Raw genomic sequence first — 17,253 nt, 5'->3', positions numbered from 1 at the left:
TGAAAATTGTGACGTAGTTATTATGACGTTAACAAGAAAAATTGTGTTACTCATTTATAATTTTGAAAGTCCATATATCATCTTAAAAATTCTCGATGTTCAAACACCGTTAGTGAAAAAAAATCCAATCAAAATAGAAAAATAACTCCTAAAGACACCTACCATTCCAAATTGGGTAAAAATAATTTTTGACAATTTCTTAATGTTGTTTTTTTGTTTGAACTTTAAAGTAACACTAATAACAAGAGGAAGCAAAGACTTTCAGGAGCTAACTACCAATAAAGACCAGCGAAGAAGCCAAGCCTTTCTCTTTGGGCAGAGACAGTCATGATCGATTCTTCAATCGCACCTCTTCAGCCTTCATGGTTTTCGCCCAAGAAGTAAGATTCCGACTTCGTTTTTGGGTCTGCCGCGTCTTTGATTCCGGACAAAGTTTTTGACTTTTTTTTATCTTGTTGTTGCTTGGGTATGGAAAAAGACCCACAATTTGTACCGCGACTGGAGAAGAGTAGAGTAATTTGCCTTTCTTAGTTTGAATTCCTAGTGTTAGAGTTGAGCTTTCTGTTTTCCTCTACTTTTATCACAAACCAAATTAGCAAACTTTTTTTTTTGGTTGTTCTTTTGATTAGAAGATGCTAAATTAGTAGATGTATCATGTAAGTGAAGGCTATGGAGTTAGTTATGATTAATTTGTTTTAACTCTGAGCTTGGTTGAGTTGAGTTTCATTTGAATGATCGACTTCAAAGGCTTGTATTGAATGATCTTATATTGTCATTGCAGGTTACTTGTTGTATTTTGTGTGATTAACTTGATAAATTATGTGGACCGAGGAGCAATTGCAAGCAATGGTGTGAATGGGAGTCTTGGAACTTGTACAGAGGGCGGTACGTGCACGTCTGGCGCCGGCATACAGTAAGAATTATTTCCATGCTTCCTTCCTTCTCTGGCTTTTCAATTTGAGTGTGTCCATGTGTAATTTGATTCCATTTGCTGAAATCATGTTTGCTAATACAATTACGCTGAGGCATCGCGGCATAGGAACGTCATGTGGTTTCATAAGAAATAGATATTGTGTCCATGTTGGTATGTTGTTATTGATATAAAGAGTTCATCAGCATCCTAAGTGGTAGAATTGTTCTATGATTAATGCTCATGCACACTGATCTGGCGTCTGTAAAGTATCCACTAACTGGACCCTTGTTTGGTACTTGGAGGGTGAGATGGCTATGTGGGAATGTTTTATTCATATTTGCACCGCTGTATGGTTTGTCTTGAGGGTTTACATGAAGCTTGCAACGTCTCAGAGATGAATCTCTTACTTCTCTATAATCTTGGCTTAAACTTCCCAACATTTCCTTGGGAATAAGATATTATATACAGATTATTAATATCTGTTCTTTTAGTTATTAGTTTTTGTTCTTTTTAGGCCTTTTTTTTTTGTTGTTGTGTACTTCATAGGTATGATAAATGGATTCCTTACTTTCCTATTGTATGTAGGGGGGATTTTGACTTGAGCAATTTTGAAGATGGATGCCTATCATCTGCTTTTATGGTTGGACTTCTGGTGGCTTCTCCGATTTTTGCTTCATTAGCAAAGAGGTACTTAATCATCTAATGCATTAGCCTATATGGTGGTGCATAATTTTGAAGATGACATCTCAATGCAAAAATGTATTATTTATTTGTTTATTTATATATTTTTTGCAAGTGAACAATAGGTGCACACCAAGATAGAAGATAAAGTGTGTAAAAACAAAACTAGGAGGACAATAATAGAAATCCCTTTATATTCCAGTGAAATAAAGCCCATAATGATTTATCCTGTAGCACATGGCTTCCAAATGGAAGCTTTTCAGCTTCTCTCTAACCAGATACACCAAAAAGGCCAGTGGAACTCTCTTCCAAAGGATCTGCATAAAATAATTTTTTACCAAAGTTACCCGACAAGAAAATTGGTGAAAAAAAATTTTCTATATGTGTTCTCTTGCAGGTCATTAGCCTGCCATGCCAATGGGTTTTTTTTCTTTTTTTTTTGCTCTTTTCTTTTCAAGGAAACCCATGGAAGTTGGGTGCTTCCAACAGGGGGTGATGAGTTATGTAATATGTAAGTACACGGTTTAGGTTATAAAAAGAGGCAACTAAGCTAAAAGCTTTAGAGTTGCAGGCTAGTGTTTGTTCTTTGGGTTATTGTGCCATGAATTAGATTTAGGATCAAGTGATCAACTTAGTTCTTTCTCTCTTTTTTGAGTGTCAGTTGCTGTAAAGGTTAGGCATATCAGCTTTACTATTAAGTTGGAAAGTTGCAGTGCATTGGTGAAGGGATGTTATATTGGAAGTTTGTGTTATTTTTATTGTAATATCTCCCCTGTACGGTCTGGTTGCTTTAGCTTTTTGGAGAAGGATGATTAGGTAATCCAAAGTGAGCTGGGACATTCCAGCTGATTTTTACTTTATAGTTTTAAAGCTACAGTTGTTTTGGAGGGAAAGAATGGGTCTGTTCTAGAGAGATGTGCTGCAATGCCCATGTTTGGGTCATTTGGATGGAGAGAACCAAAATAGTTTTTGAGAATTTGAGGGGGATTAGCAGGATCCCTGTGGGACAGTCCCCTTCTGGACAGTTTATGGGCTTCATATTTTTTTTTCCCTTTGCTGGCTTTTTGAGGAAATGCTATCAGCAGATTCTTGTCCACTGAGCTGTAGAGGTTCCTGTTTGTTCCAATTTTTTTTGTCTCTTATCAATTCAAAGAAAGATATGGGCATAGAATAATTTTTATTGCTGATTATTCTTTGAAAGTGGATTCTATTTTCTTAATAAAATTTTCACTTTCTCTTGATAAAATAAAATAATTTTTTCTGTGATTTCTTATTTTATTTATGTATTATCAAATTTTGCAGTGTGAATCCTTTTAGGCTCATTGGAGTTGGATTGTCAGTTTGGACTTTTGCTGTAGTTGGTTGTGGTCTTTCATTCAACTTCTGGTCCATTACCATCTGCCGCATGTAAGTGACTTTATCCTTGTTTTCTTGATCAACACCACCTGGAAATGTCTTGCTCTTTTGATTTTGAATAATCTAGTTGTGGGAGGTAATGTTTGTAAGTATGTCGGTCAATCATGCTTGTTTTAATGCATATTCTTTCTCAAAAGGCTAGTTGGTGTTGGTGAGGCTTCATTTATTAGTCTAGCAGCTCCGTTCATTGATGATAATGCCCCAGCTGCTCAGGTACTATTTTTTTCATTTCATATTATACCTATCCTTTAGATTTGTTTGATCTTAGGTAATCACGCTTCCACCAATTAATTTAAGTTATTAAAATCATTATTATTCTATTGTTTGGGGCCTTGGGCAATACACGTCAGTGGAACAATGAGGCTAAGAGCTAGTATAGTTCTAGGTAACAATATTTTGCACTTTATTTGAAATATCTCAACACTTGTGGATTCTGTTCACTCCCTCCCTGATCGTTACTAGTTCTCTGTAATGCTTCGACATTCTCTGATGTGCTAAAATTCTTATATTTTCATTTTAGAATGACGTAGATAAACTCTAAAATGCTTGGTTTTATAGGTTTTTGAAGGTTTGTGCATGATTCTTAAGAATAGTAAGGCAAAGGATTTCTGAATAGGAATGGTTGATTTAAAATCTAAGATGGCTCATATAAAATTGTTAGTTCTGGAAAAGGAAAGGCATCCCTTGGTGATGTATTTTGCTTCAGGGAATCTCATTACTCCTCCATAATAAAGTGCTTTCATTCACTATGCCAGCCAATGAGCATTTATATTTTAGATCAAGGATGGTTGGAGTCAATTCTTTGAGTTGGTATTATTACTGTGAAATTTTAAACTTAATTGAAGAAGAGGAAGGAACAAAAGTCAGGATATGAAGAGGAACACAATAAAATTCTATGTCGTAATATTGCAGCTTAAATTATTAGAATGTTACTACATATGATTGAGCTTGGATGAATGATGGGCTAAGCAAACACTTGGCCAGAGCTCATAGCCTCGGAACAGAGCTGCAAGCTCCATTTCCAGTTGGATAGATATTTACCAGTGATTGTTTTTGTTGTTCAGTTCCTGAACCATAATGATTTAGCAGGTTCATTATCATTTCTCATGCAAGCCAGGAAAATGTTTTGAGAAGATAACTAGATGCCTCATTTGCTTTCATAGTTCAGACTATACTGTTTTAAAGCAACACTGCAACTTTTAGAAATTTGTTCACTGTATTTGCTCAGACATAGGAAGTTCCTTTTAAGTCATCTCCTACAGAAAGTTCTTCAAATCTTGTAGATGGAATTTTCCTGAAAGAAATCAGTAAAATGCAGTCAGTTCAAAGCTCTTCCAGTCCCAGCCCCTAATAATAATTGATTCTTCAATTGCACTCCATCTATAAAACCCAAAAACCTGCCAGAGCAAAATAGTAAACATGTAATTTAACTAGTAATGAAGTACAATTTTGTGAGGATCGCCCCTTTAAAGGAAAAGAGTAATGCTAGGTGAAAACATCTTCTTATCTATCACTAGAAACCAGCTGATATGGCATAGGCACATTAACAATCAGACAACTCAGAAACCTTAAGTGATGTGGCTATGCGACATCAGCTGCCACATAAGTTGGTTTGGTACCTAAAAAAATGGTTCACCTAGCAGTATTTTTAAGAAAATGGCTTCTCATTGTGTTAAAAATGCTCCAGGTAGGTTTTTAATATCTAACTGTAATATGGAGTCTAAATGTAATCCCAAACTTTCATTCCTTGATCAATAGGTGGGTGCCTCACTTTTTAAGTGTATGTTAATTTTTCTTAATTTTGGGTGTATCTTAGTTTTTCTTAATAAGTATGGTAGCTATGACTCTTGATGCCATACAAGTGTATTGTAGAGCATATTAGGATCAGGTGATCAGCTTCTAATCAAGTTGAAGTGCTAATTGATGGAGTCATCTTTGGTTCATTTGATAGGAGTAATGGCTTTGTTAAACTTTTAGTATATTTTCTTAGTCGTTGGTCTACTTTTCTTTACTTTCCCTTAACCCATCATTCAAATATTTTTGTTACTATAGCCACCTCATTGCCTTTCAACTGACTTATGCTATGTCTTTTATCTCAGAAAACTGTGTGGCTTGCAATATTCTACATGTGCATACCATCTGGATATGCACTTGGTTATGTATATGGTGGGTTGGTAAGTGTTATACCCAATTGCTGTATAATTTATGTATAAGGATTAAGAGTCCCCTTAGGAATAAGTAGTCCCTTGGTCAGCTGAAAAATGCCTAGATCCCAAAAACCTAAATGTTTCAACTACAATTGAATTTTCTTTCTCTTTGATGTTCTACACTGATTCCCATATTCATACTGTTTCCTAGCCCTGATAAGCTTACATTATCTGTCGTTTTCTATATAGGTGGGAAGTTATACCAATTGGCGTTTTGCATTCTGGGGGGAGGCAATTTTGATGCTTCCGTTTGCTATTCTAGGGTTTGTCATGAAGCCTTTGCAGCTTAAAGGTGTACTTTTATTCATTGAATCAGTCTGATCCAGTAACTTTTTGACTGTCATTGCTAAAGCAATTTGTGATTACAGGTTTTATGCCTGCTGAATCGAAAGAAGTGCTGACAGGGGTGGAGACGGGTGTCTCAGAAGTTCAAGGTGATATTTGCAGCATACGCAATATTTGCAGACTGTCTGTACCTTTCTGTTTCGGAAACCATTTTAATGTTTATTTTATGTGTTCAATTTTTTTTTTTTTTTGGAACTCATCATATGTTAGTCTTTAGACCTTTTTGAGTAATAATTTTTTTATGATATATATTTGTTTCCTTGGACATTGCTAATCTTGTTTCAACATTCAATGCACAGATTCAGGCGTTTCGAATGGTAAAGATGGTTTGTTTCCAGTGGAGGGAGATGTCAAATATTCTACCATACATGAACAGAATGAGTGAGGTCACTTATCCTAAGGCATATACTTTTGTTTGTACATGTGTATATATGTGTATGTATAGTCGTTTGCTCACTTAGTAGGAACTGTATGGCTTACCGATGTATGGCTTCTACAGTTGATTATCATAGTTGTCAACACAGAATATTTCCATGTAAAGTAGCCAAATGTAGTTTCTGAGAACTTGTCAATTGAATAGCTCTTCTTTTGCATCTTTGTACAAACAAAGAAGCACTGGAGACTTTATAGAACTGAAGGATTGGATTCTATCTGTAGTCTAGTAAAGTCATCAAACAGCCTACCCTGAGTTGTGGGGTGATAAATGTTTTTGGATTCAGGTGAGAATAAACTTACAAGTTAATTAATTTAAGTTAGTTTTATTGAATGTCTAACTTGCTCGGTTTTTTTTTTTTTGGCGTCTCTTGTTTCGTCATAAGATATCCTCAAGAGAAAGCCAAGGTTCAAAATATCAGCCATGATAGATATATCGGGACTCAAATTTAAGTATATGTCGACTGAACATCAGTAATGAAAGAGTCTTTGTTGGGAAGATGGGGAATATCTAGGGAAAAATGGATAAGTAGGCAGATATTTCAAATCTTGGGGAGAGCTGAGGCTTTATTTTTATTTTTTTTGTAAGAAATGAAACTGAGTTGCTTGAGTAAAATGATATGTACGTTCAATATCATATAGACCCTTCCCAATGTAAAGTGCAATCAACCAAATAATTATAGATGCATGTGTCCATAAAACATCAGTCCAATGAATCTGAGATGCATGTGACTGTTAGGGGTGCATGCGACCATCTGGCCAAACTGGTGGTTTTATATAATTTCTTCCGTGATTATTCTACACCATCATATTTAGAAGTGCTAGCACTGTATCACAAACATGAACATGTATTTTGAATTTTGACACCTTGGATCTTATGTTATGGCAGGGTGAACTTTGCAACAAAAATAAAGGATCAAATTTCAAGGTTTACAAAAGATATGAAGGTGCTTTTGATTGAGAAGGTTTATGTTGTTAATGTTCTAGGTACTTTTTCTTTCCTCTTTTCCAGTTGCTTTACATTTCAACTTTTGTATCTGATATATTAGTTCATTGTGATTTTCTCATAGAATTTCTTTTATAGCTATGTATTCTGGAGAATTCACTCAATGATTATTAATTTGAGTTCTTATGATTTCTTTTTCTTTTTTCTTCATATATATACCAATTTGCTTAATACTCTGAATTTTCATTCTTAGGTTACATAGCGTACAACTTTGTAATTGGTGCATACTCATATTGGGGGCCTAAGGCTGGTTATAATATATATCATATGGTAAGAAATTGCATTGGATTTGCTATTGAGATTTGTATTGTTCAATATAAGGATTTTTCTTTTCTTCCTTAATTCTTCATATAGTCGTGACGGATGTTAAGTGATTGGAAAATAGAACCACGATGACTCGGTAATGCTGCTTTAAATTCATGCTTTTTGGCAGACTGATGCAGATTTGATATTTGGAGGTCTTACAATTGTGTGTGGAATATTGGGTACCGTAGCAGGAGGCTTTCTTTTGGATTTCATGACCAGCAGTATCCCTAATGCTTTCAAGGTAGGTATTCATGTGTGTTTATAAGGACGGATTTAATATTCTTGATGCTGTTGTTTACCAATTACTGCATGCATTATTTTCTTTTCTTTTCTCTTCACTGCTGTGCATGTAAAACTGAGCTAGTCCATTGGCTTTTGAAATTTCTAGTTGGTCTTGGGGTTTTGTTCACGACTTTTGTTTTTGTTAAATTCAATCACCTTCTCACTAACGAAATGCTGAAGGAGTGGTGGTAGAAAATTAAAATAAAAAATAAAAAAATTTAAAAACCTCTTAACATTGTGTCAAAGTAGGTAATCGTGAAGTGGAACCTTGTAATTCAAACTTCTTAGCATAAGTTATATTCAACAGTAATCCCTCTAGTGGCAGTCCCCCACATGTAAGGGGTGAATCCGGGTGTTTTAATTGTTTCTCCAATCTGATCAACTATATTTTTCTGAATAGTACTGAACCAAAAAAATTGTTTATCAGTTTTTAGGTTTTCTATTCATACAATAATATGCATCCATGCACACTCATGCAAGAGAAAAGATGCATATTAGAGGAAGTCAGTGTTTTAAGGAAAGAGGCATGAAAAAAAATTTTCAGAGGAATAGTCTAAACAAAAATGAATATCACGACTTTGACAAGCACGGATGGTATACCATAATCTTCTTTAGCAAAAAGAGGAATACAAAGATAATATTGTTGTGATTTAGTAATGATGCTCTTCTGCCATTTGCTGGTTTAGAAACTTTGGTGATATTTTGCGGAAGATGATAATGGTTTCTTTGAAATGCATTCACTGCTTTAAGCATTCGAAAAACACACATATGTTTTGTTTTACCACTTTATGAGATAACAAGTTATAGGATATACATATCTTTCTTTTCCATAGTCTTTTTGGTTTTCTTTTTCTTTTTCCAGAATAGGAAGTTATGGGATATGATAAACTTCACGAAGCCATAGTATTCTTCAGCCATACACTAGTCTGAGACTAGGATACCATAAGATGGGCGGCGATGTGCCAGCATATAGTTGTACTTTGTGGCATACATGATTGTTGATGCCTACCATTTTTTGTGCAATTTTTGCTGATGTTTTATATCCCATATTGTTTTCTTGTATCTTGCACATCTCAAAATGTATATTGGATGTTGTCGCAGCTTCTTTCAGCAGCTACGTTTTTTGGGGCAATATTTTGCTTCAGTGCCTTTTGCTTCTCAAACATGTATGCTTTCCTAGCTCTATTTGCAGTTGGCGAACTACTTGTCTTTGCAACTCAGGTATGTAGCTGTCAAAATAAATTGTCTTGTATTTTTTGATTAATTGGTTGAATTTGCCTGCGCTGCTAGTGCATACTTTCATTTCCACTTGATGGTTTAATTTGTTAATATTTTTTGGGGTCAAATTAGTGGTTTAATCGGGAATACCTTATATGGTAGTTACCATTATGATTATTACTCTGTTATTGGCTCGATAATGCATTTATGGCCTGAACTATGGTATACTTACTCTGACTTTCCATGTTTCCCTTCGCAGGGTCCTGTAAATTACATTTGTCTGCACTGTGTTAAACCTAGTATGAGACCACTAGCTATGGCCATGTCTACTGTTTCTATTCATCTTTTTGGGGATGTGCCTTCCTCACCTCTTGTCGGAGTTCTCGAGGTTACTCTCCCTATTTTCATTATCATGCATATAACACATTAATATGACTATTCTGTACTGTATTCAAAACTTGGCGAGAAGTAATAACTGAACTAAGAGATTCAAGGTTTATCTTTTCACCTGATTGCGAAGTATACATGGTAATTCTTTGATTTTCATTTTTGGTTGTAGTTAAGCAGTGATTTAAAGTGAAATACTGAAACGCATTTGTATGGTGAAAATCAAAACTACCATTCCTTATGATGAAACTGAATTCTATTGAATTCCTGCTCACATATTTGAGTAGAATTGTGGCCGTTAATGTGGATATATTATCTAAGTCTGTCTTTGCATTTGATGGCAGATCATAACTGTAATAAATGAGTGAACTACTTTTATTTTTATATCTTGGTTTGAGAAAAATATTCTCTGATTATAAGCAGTGCTCAAACTCACCTGCCTTATACACCATGGACCAACCACTAATCTGTACCGTGAGTTTCACTGTATGGCTGAGTATGTTTTGATTTATTTTGTTTCTGATGTAGGATTGCATTAACAATTGGAGGGTGACTGCTCTTATTCTAACATCTATATTCATTCCAGCAGCTGGTATATGGTTTATAGGTAAGTTTTTGTTAGTATTTTGTTACATTCTAGGGGAGTCATTCATGAGACAATAGCATGTTACGAATGGCAATGACGTTTCAGTAATTGTAGAGACATGATTTTAGTATTCAGTAAGACACTTGATATCGATACGTGCCCATATCCGGGTCACTAGAAAAGAGCCAAAACAAATTATTTGCTTTCTTTCTGTTGCCTTTGGCAACTCCCATCATGTTGATGGAATCATCCAAGATTTTACCCTCTCGAAATCTGTATCTCACCAACTATAGGCTCGAGAACACTCATTTGACATTTGATTAAGTTGCTTATTATTGAATCGACACTCTCATCATTACCACTAAAGTGACCAAACTGGCTGAAATAGTTTGTGTAATCATTGTTTGTATACCATCACAGGAATTTTTCTGCCTAGTGTGGATAGATTTAATGAAGAAAGTGAGAATCAGATATCCACAACTGAAAGGTCAAGCATAACTCCTTTGCTTGAAGGGACGAAGACAGAAACGACTGAATCCGCTGCTGAACCATAATACAAAACTTTGTAAGGCGTTTTCTTGTCCAGTAGATCCCTTAAATTATGTAAATATAGTCCATGTCCAAGGGCAATTCTCGCTCTTTTATTCTTTTTACTTTTTTCCTTTCTACAATGACAGTTTACACTGTATTTTTTAATTATTGCAATGCTTGTAAAAAGAGAGATTATCCATAAGGTCCAAAGTTCAATTTCAAAGCTTTGTCTCCATCCATTGTACTTCCTAACTCTCTGAATAAATACTGTTTTTCTATTAAATATAACTATTATAAAAAAGAAAAACATAAAACGAAAACAAAAACCAAAACAAAATATCATACCGACCTCAGTTGGTTATGCTAATCGATACTACATAATGGACATTGCAAAATAAAGCAATCTTCCTAGCCATATGGCTACCAAGAACAGCGATCGCTCAAATCCAATAACTTTGATGGTCTACAACTCATTTAACACCCTTCGATTATTTATATAATTCTAAGGCCTGAAGCCTCGTACTGCAGGGGACTGGATCGCGCAAATCATTATTCCTTGCAGATGACGTGATATTGTTATTGAGTTACTGACTATTGTACTTTTCATCAAGTGGACTTTACTTGTGCATACTCTCGTATACAATACAGATGCAGAACACAAGTTAAAACGAAGTTGGTCACCGACAAAGAATCATATCCAATTAAAGGTTGTGATGGATCACACAGCCTTCCGATGCTCAAACATTTATTATTCAAAGTCCTAAGCATGTCTCCTCTTCTCCTTGTCTTTCCTATGTTTTCTCTCATCTGAGGAATGCCGTTTTTCATGCTTATCGCGTTTCTCACGCCTCTCATGTTTCTCATGCTTCCTCTCTTCACGCCTCCTTTTCCTTCGACTGCTTTCATCCTCGGACTCCTCTTCAACTTTTTCTTTTGGTGGAAGCTTAGGCACAGGAATATCCCCCATTTCAGGTGCACCCCCCTTGACTGTAGGTTGAAGAGAAGTTGAATCATCCCAAGGGACAGGTGCTCTACAGTAAGATACAAAAATAACATGGTGAAAAATGAAGGATGCAAAAATGTATCAAAACAGATCGCTCAATGAACACTGAAGGGAATACAAACATGACGGCAAAAAATATTACACCCCAGAGAATGCAACAAAGCAGGCAGCAGGGTATATCAAATATAGAGTTGGAACACTTCAGTTGCACGACAGAGTGGCACATGTCACTTCAAACGTTGACATTATTTATTCCCCCCATAGTTTTTATTAAAAGGGGCATACTTGACCTTTTCCAGTTTTTCATAGTATAGATGATCTTATTTGATAAAGCAAAGCTTTTGAGCTAGTACACATAAAACATAAAGTAAATTAAGATCAATTCTTGCCACTTAAGTCTGAGATTGATTCATATTTTATGCTTGATCCTGCATCCTATTCCTATTTCTTCCTCCCAAGTCCAAACTTCAACCCATGTCAACTTTTCCATTCAGCATTTCTAGCAAACTAAGTTTACATAATGGTAATAGAGATTATATATGCCTATCCAACCTCATGATTTGATGTATATATTCTCTTTCTGTTTCATCTATTTTCACTGTCTATCATCTAATATTCTAATTATTGACAGTCGATTTTCATTATGGCTTAATTTTCTGAAGAAATTAAGACAGATGTGGTTCTGCAATGCTGTAAAGCTACGAATACAAGTCAACATTACTTCTTTTTATTTTTAGTTACCAACCTTGAAAAACCAAGGCCATGTACGTGTGCTGCTTCAGCATGCCCTTCACCCAAGTCCTCTGCCGTAGAACCTCGCTTCACAAGTTCTGAGAACTCATGCTTATCAAGCCGATTACCTTGAGCTCGGTTTGCACGCTTAGGAGCTAAGCCAAGAGCCTCCCTCATAGCCTGATCCTCTTCCTCCTTGATTCTTTTAATCTCATCTTTTGCAGCATCCATTTCAGCACTCCATGTTTTTTTGTCTTTGTTATACCAGTGAAGATCCTTACCTATTGAAGCAGTATAATGAACAATGGTCAACACTCCCTTTCGATCTTTAAGCAAAAAATACAAAGAAGTTTGATCACCCAGAAAAAAAAATAAATAAATAAATAAATTTTTTTTTTTTTTTAAAAAAAAGGCCTCTCTGGAATCTAACTTGTTTGAAATAAAGAGCTGAAAATGGTCTTTCCAAAAACATAGAATGTACAATAATTTGAAATGACTGAACTTTTTCACATTTGGCTAGGATTTTGAAGGATGAAGAATATAGAGCCTACAAACAAATAAATCCTTTTTGGCATCCAACCATTATGAAATAACGAGATGAATATAGTCTGTCAAATTACTAAACTTTCTCTGATTTGGGGTTAGTATATTGAAAGGGGTGAAGAATATAGGGTCTACAATGAATGTTTTAGACTCTTGGACACCTTGAGAGTTGGAACCCATAAGGAGGCCAACTAATCTCCTGGAAGGTCAGATGCGACATTTCACAACGACATGAAAAGGCAAAAATGAATTAGTGATACATTCGACAAGACATCTTGACATTGGAAGGCAATAACTTTATTGACAAAATTAGTCACAAAATTCAAAATGTATATCAAAGATCTTTTCCAACAAAAACAAATAAATAAATGAAGAGGGGCATCGATTGATTTCCCAAAAAACTTGACAGTTTATCCTTCCAACAAAAAATTAAATTAAATACGTCATGTGGAATGGTTAAAATGAAAGAACAGCACTATAACAATTCAAATAACATCAAGATCCCACCTTTTTGCCATCTACCAACAGGGGCCTTGATACTGTGACCAAGATAATTCTCACGATGCTTGTCGACCTTAACATCGTCCCAACTAAACTCTGTAGAGCCATAAGAAGCAGCAAATCAGTTAAAACATAAAAAAGTCGCACAGCCTCCAAACAGTACACACCTAAATTGCAAGAGATCCATGTTTATTCATCATGTCAATGAGTATGCACATAAAAATGCAACAGAGTATCATTATAGAAACTCTAGTATGGTTCATTCATGTTCATTTAGGATTTCGGATCTTCATACTACTTGGGGCATTACATTTGTGATTCCTTAACTAAATCTCTATTAAGGTTTACTCCTAATGTAGAGCATGACTTTCTTTGCTGCTCGTATTCACTTGTTGGGATTTGACTGCCTATTATATACCAGGCTTAGTTTAATCCTTTAATGTAAATGAGTAGACTTGAATACTGAATATTCACATCATAACATTTCCCTCTTATTCTTCATTATCCTATTATCACCCCTCTCTTTCTCAATTCTTTTAGTTCCTCGTTTGTACGTAGTCCACATATTTATGTTCTGTATAAGTAATGAATGACTTAAAAAACATGTCACAAACCTAAAAAGAAGATCATATCTCTTGGACTCTACAAACTGATGCATAATAAACATCTCTCCATATGCATATTTTAGAAACTGTATAATCATTAAAAAAGGAAAAGTATGAATAACTAAAATACTTGAGCACAAAAGAAAGAGAAAGACCCAGTAGAGAAGAAAATGTGTAATGACCGTAGAAATAAAGCAAGGGAGGGAGGACTTACGATCTCGACCACCACGAACTCCACCTCTAGTAGGATGATACATATTGTATTTCTCAACTCGTGAGCAGAGAACTCCCTTTCTGTGTCTGGATCTGCCAACATTGGAATATTTTGTGAGAATATTTTCTCAACCAGAAGCAACAGCATATATGAATTGCAAAGGACACCAAGAAAGAAACTAACCCAATGCATTCAGTAAATATATATATATATATATATATATATATATATATATATATATATATATATATGAATGCACACACACACACACACAGATATATATCTGTGTGTGTGAGAGGAGTATCAGTGAATTTACACAAGACACACAGAAAGTAACCCTAAAACATCTCCCAGAGATCACATACCCAATCAGGAATAGCATACCCAACCTAGAAATTAACAAGTCAAAGATTGAACCATAAAAACCTACCCAAACTTGAACAACTGTTGAAAAGAGAGAGATTATGAATAAACCGAAGATGTCCAACAGATGTATATCCCAAGTTGCTGCACAGATTTTCGGGATGATCAAGTGACGCCTCCTTCGCCCGAGAGAGAGAGAGAGAGAGAGAGAGAGAACGGACTTCTTCACAATGGGATTAGATTTAGGTTTATACTCTTGGTTTTTTTGGCTGAGAAAGTCCAATATACCCCCACATATCCTACTATTTACAAAACAAAACGTATCTAGACAGATACATGCGTTTCCAAACCGTATCCATACTGGGTTTCTGGTATGGGTACGGGATACGCGTCCAAAATCATGTATCTGTCCATCATACTTTGAATACATGAACTAACAGTCAAAGTCTCTGCCAAAAGAATTATAAAGTTATGCTTACCAAAAAAAAAATTATAAAGTTAAATAAAAGCTCAAGATGGTTTCAGAAAAGTGCTACTTCAGTATAAAAAAAAAAGTGATAATGAACAAGTTTCTTCATGATATTTATCTTTCAAAGAATCTTAATCCCAAAAGCTTTACAGTATTTACTGTTTCAAATTATTTTACCTAAATAACTTTAATAAACCACAAACACAAAGCAACTATGTTTGGACCTGACTTTTCAATGATTATAATTGTGGCAGCCAATGTAATTTCTGCACAAAACTTTAAACAGAAACTTTGGTCTTAATCATTACTAATAACCAACACCGATAAATAATCAAAATATTCTTACTCAGTAAATTTTGTTAATCAAACTTTGATCTTTTCTTTTTTGGGGTTGGGTGGGGTGGGGGTTCATGATGGCAATAAAATTAAACAATGAAAATAGCAAAAGCCATCAGCCATCACACAAAATAAAAAGTACCAAGGAAGCATCTAAGCAGTAGCATTTTCCCAACCTTTTTGTCTTGGAAGCCCGACTCTTTTGTTACCAGACGTCTCAAAAATAATTAATGTAAAATAAATCCTCATTAGCCATCCTATCAAAGACCTTGGGAAACTTCAAGGCAGCATCCCAACATCAAGTAAGTTGCATTCCACCTAGTGAAGGCGTTCATAGGTCCATTGACATTGTTGTTTAGCTTTTCTAGCACAGAAAACTCTCAAAATTTTGCTGACCTAGCTGAATTGGATCCTATGTACTGTGAATCCCTTCAATAGCAGCATTCAAATCCATAACAATTGGGAAAGGATGAGACAAGCACACCTCATATGCAAAACTCCCAGTCAAACATCAATTGGTTCAAGCCCATCATCCTTTTCTTCAAGTATGTAACTGCCCCATCATTGGCAGATGCAATATCAATTATTGTAAAAACCTTGTCAATTCCGCAATTGTTCAAGCACACCTCAACCAGCTTGACAATACAATTCCCTTTATGGCTTGTAATGACTGTGAAGTTAACTATTCTATCATGCAACTTCCAGTCACTGTCCATAAATTAGGCAGTGCACACCAGTAGTGAGAGACAGCACTTGACAATTTTGTGCCATCAAACTCATTTCCTCGGCCTTCTTAGATAAGTAGCAAGTCCCACACTTGTTTAGCCACTTTTTTCCTACTTGGGATCCTGTCCCTGTCCCTGGGCTGAAGCCTGGAACCCTCTCCCTGCCCTCTACATGCCTGAATGGCAGCTAGTCATTAATTATCATCTCCGTAAACAATAATTACAAATGGCCATAGTAAAAAAGTTAGGATCATTAGTTTCATTATTAAGTTTTTTTTTTTTTTTTTTTTTTCCCATGGTTGCAGACATGGGAATGTTTTCTGGATTCTTTCCTTATACTCCCAACGCTGGGTGGTGGTACTAGAATGGACTGAAGAGATGAATCTGTGTTTGGGCGGTTACGGTCAATCGGCACAAATGGGTGGGGCTGTGTTGGTAATGCTGAAACCAGTGAGACTCCCTAATGCCAACAATCCAACATTCACAAACAGATATGAGAAGCAGCAGCAGCAGTAGCTTAGGTTGATTCAAATGATCAAAATCCAATTTGGGATCAAACAACAACATATCATCATAATTCTTAGTTTCATATATATAATTTTAGGGTTTTCAGCATACATAAAAATATAATTTCATCATCAACAATGCCATCTTAGTCCTCAAGTCGACCTTGAACTTAAATATACACCGATTATTATCTGAATGCAAAGGGTAATTTGAGATAATATAAAAGCAGAGTCGTACCTTTATTGCCCGAGCCGAATTGAAGCGGGAAGCCGGAATCGATTGGGTTGGAGGGTTAGGGTTTCGAATTGGGGGGTTTTGATACTCACAATTCGGTGGCTCAGAGTTTCCGGTTTAATTCTGTGGGTATCGATCAAAAGTCGGTGCTGTGATGGGATTAGTGCTCTGATAGAGGGGGGGTTAAAAGCCACAATGTGCAAATTGGCACACGTGTAAATATCCCTATTAATTTAGTCAATTAAATTTTTAAAAGCATTTAAAAAACAGAGAACTCTAAAAACTCTTTATCACTTTGGTCATTTGTAGAGAGTTTCTATTGGGACCTCAGCACTTAACCTCGCTCTATTATGAATTATTAAATGATATATATAATCTACTATAAAATGACTATTAAGGACAATAATTATACCAAAAAATATTATATTTATTTTATGTAGATTTTTCAATTCAATAATATTATATTGTATTTCTTATTATTTTCCTTATCTGTTTTCATTTTCCAATTTCACTACATACTCATTAAAGCATTCATATATATTTAATAAGAATTAAAAATATGATTATATTTAAATAATTAATCATGTTTTTTTTTAGAAGAAATAATTAATCATGTGGTACAAACAATATAGAAAAAAAAATAAACATTAAAAAACAAATGATTTTTTTTTTTAGAACAACTAAAATAGAATTTTTTTTTTTTTTTAAAAA

At 35.1% G+C, this 17,253-nt stretch overlaps 2 protein-coding genes across 4 annotated transcripts; one reads left to right on the top strand and one right to left on the bottom strand.

Annotated features, from left to right (window-relative positions):
* Positions 1 to 223: 223 nt before the first annotated feature.
* Positions 224 to 10,533, top strand: LOC133736275 (probable sphingolipid transporter spinster homolog 2). The gene is made up of 16 exons (XM_062163717.1): positions 224 to 380; positions 782 to 913; positions 1,499 to 1,600; positions 2,897 to 3,001; positions 3,148 to 3,223; positions 5,110 to 5,184; positions 5,407 to 5,509; positions 5,586 to 5,651; positions 5,862 to 5,943; positions 6,884 to 6,981; positions 7,194 to 7,270; positions 7,434 to 7,547; positions 8,690 to 8,809; positions 9,066 to 9,194; positions 9,722 to 9,800; positions 10,200 to 10,533. The coding sequence occupies exons 1-16, from the start codon at positions 328 to 330 to the stop codon at positions 10,331 to 10,333; spliced, it is 1,545 nt and encodes a 514-aa protein (XP_062019701.1). The 5' UTR covers positions 224 to 327; the 3' UTR covers positions 10,334 to 10,533.
* A 30-nt stretch (positions 10,534 to 10,563) lies between these two features.
* Positions 10,564 to 16,705, bottom strand: LOC133736276 (uncharacterized). Of its 3 annotated transcripts, none has more exons than XM_062163719.1 (5): positions 16,546 to 16,705; positions 13,909 to 14,000; positions 13,096 to 13,185; positions 12,059 to 12,326; positions 10,564 to 11,341 (listed from the first exon to the last, which is right to left on the bottom strand). In XM_062163719.1, exons 2-5 carry the CDS (start codon positions 13,949 to 13,951, stop codon positions 11,071 to 11,073), a joined length of 672 nt encoding a protein of 223 aa, XP_062019703.1. In that variant the 5' UTR covers positions 13,952 to 14,000; positions 16,546 to 16,705; the 3' UTR covers positions 10,564 to 11,070. The 3 variants fall into 3 exon arrangements, with proteins under 3 accessions (XP_062019703.1, XP_062019704.1, XP_062019705.1); XM_062163720.1 differs by lacking the exon at positions 16,546 to 16,705 and adding an exon at positions 14,339 to 14,476; XM_062163721.1 differs by lacking the exons at positions 13,909 to 14,000; positions 16,546 to 16,705 and adding an exon at positions 13,704 to 13,734.
* Between the last annotated feature and the right edge of the window lie 548 nt (positions 16,706 to 17,253).

The sequence above is a fragment of the Rosa rugosa genome, chromosome 3 (assembly GCF_958449725.1).
Source record: "Rosa rugosa chromosome 3, drRosRugo1.1, whole genome shotgun sequence".
NCBI lineage: Eukaryota > Viridiplantae > Streptophyta > Magnoliopsida > Rosales > Rosaceae > Rosa > Rosa rugosa.
The sequence above is the reverse complement of the archived record's forward strand: the minus strand, read 5'-3'. Positions and strand labels throughout refer to the sequence as shown.

What these genes read in the sequence shown, in the direction of transcription:
- LOC133736276 (XM_062163719.1), bottom strand. Translation starts at nt 13,951, where the DNA reads ATGTATCATCCTACTAGAGGTGGAGTTCGTGGTGGTCGAGATC. An exon ending in AGTTCGTGGTGGTCGAGATC is followed by an intron (nt 13,186 to 13,908) that starts GTAAGTCCTCCC and finishes ATGGCTCTACAG; the next exon opens with AGTTTAGTTGGGACGATGTT. An exon ending in CATGGCCTTGGTTTTTCAAG is followed by an intron (nt 11,342 to 12,058) that starts GTTGGTAACTAA and finishes ATCTTACTGTAG; the next exon opens with AGCACCTGTCCCTTGGGATG.
- LOC133736275 (XM_062163717.1), top strand. Translation starts at nt 328, where the DNA reads ATGATCGATTCTTCAATCGCACCTCTTCAGCCTTCATGGTTTTCGCCC. An exon ending in TTATGTTGTTAATGTTCTAG is followed by an intron (nt 6,982 to 7,193) that starts GTACTTTTTCTT and finishes TTTCATTCTTAG; the next exon opens with GTTACATAGCGTACAACTTT. An exon ending in GTTATAATATATATCATATG is followed by an intron (nt 7,271 to 7,433) that starts GTAAGAAATTGC and finishes GCTTTTTGGCAG; the next exon opens with ACTGATGCAGATTTGATATT.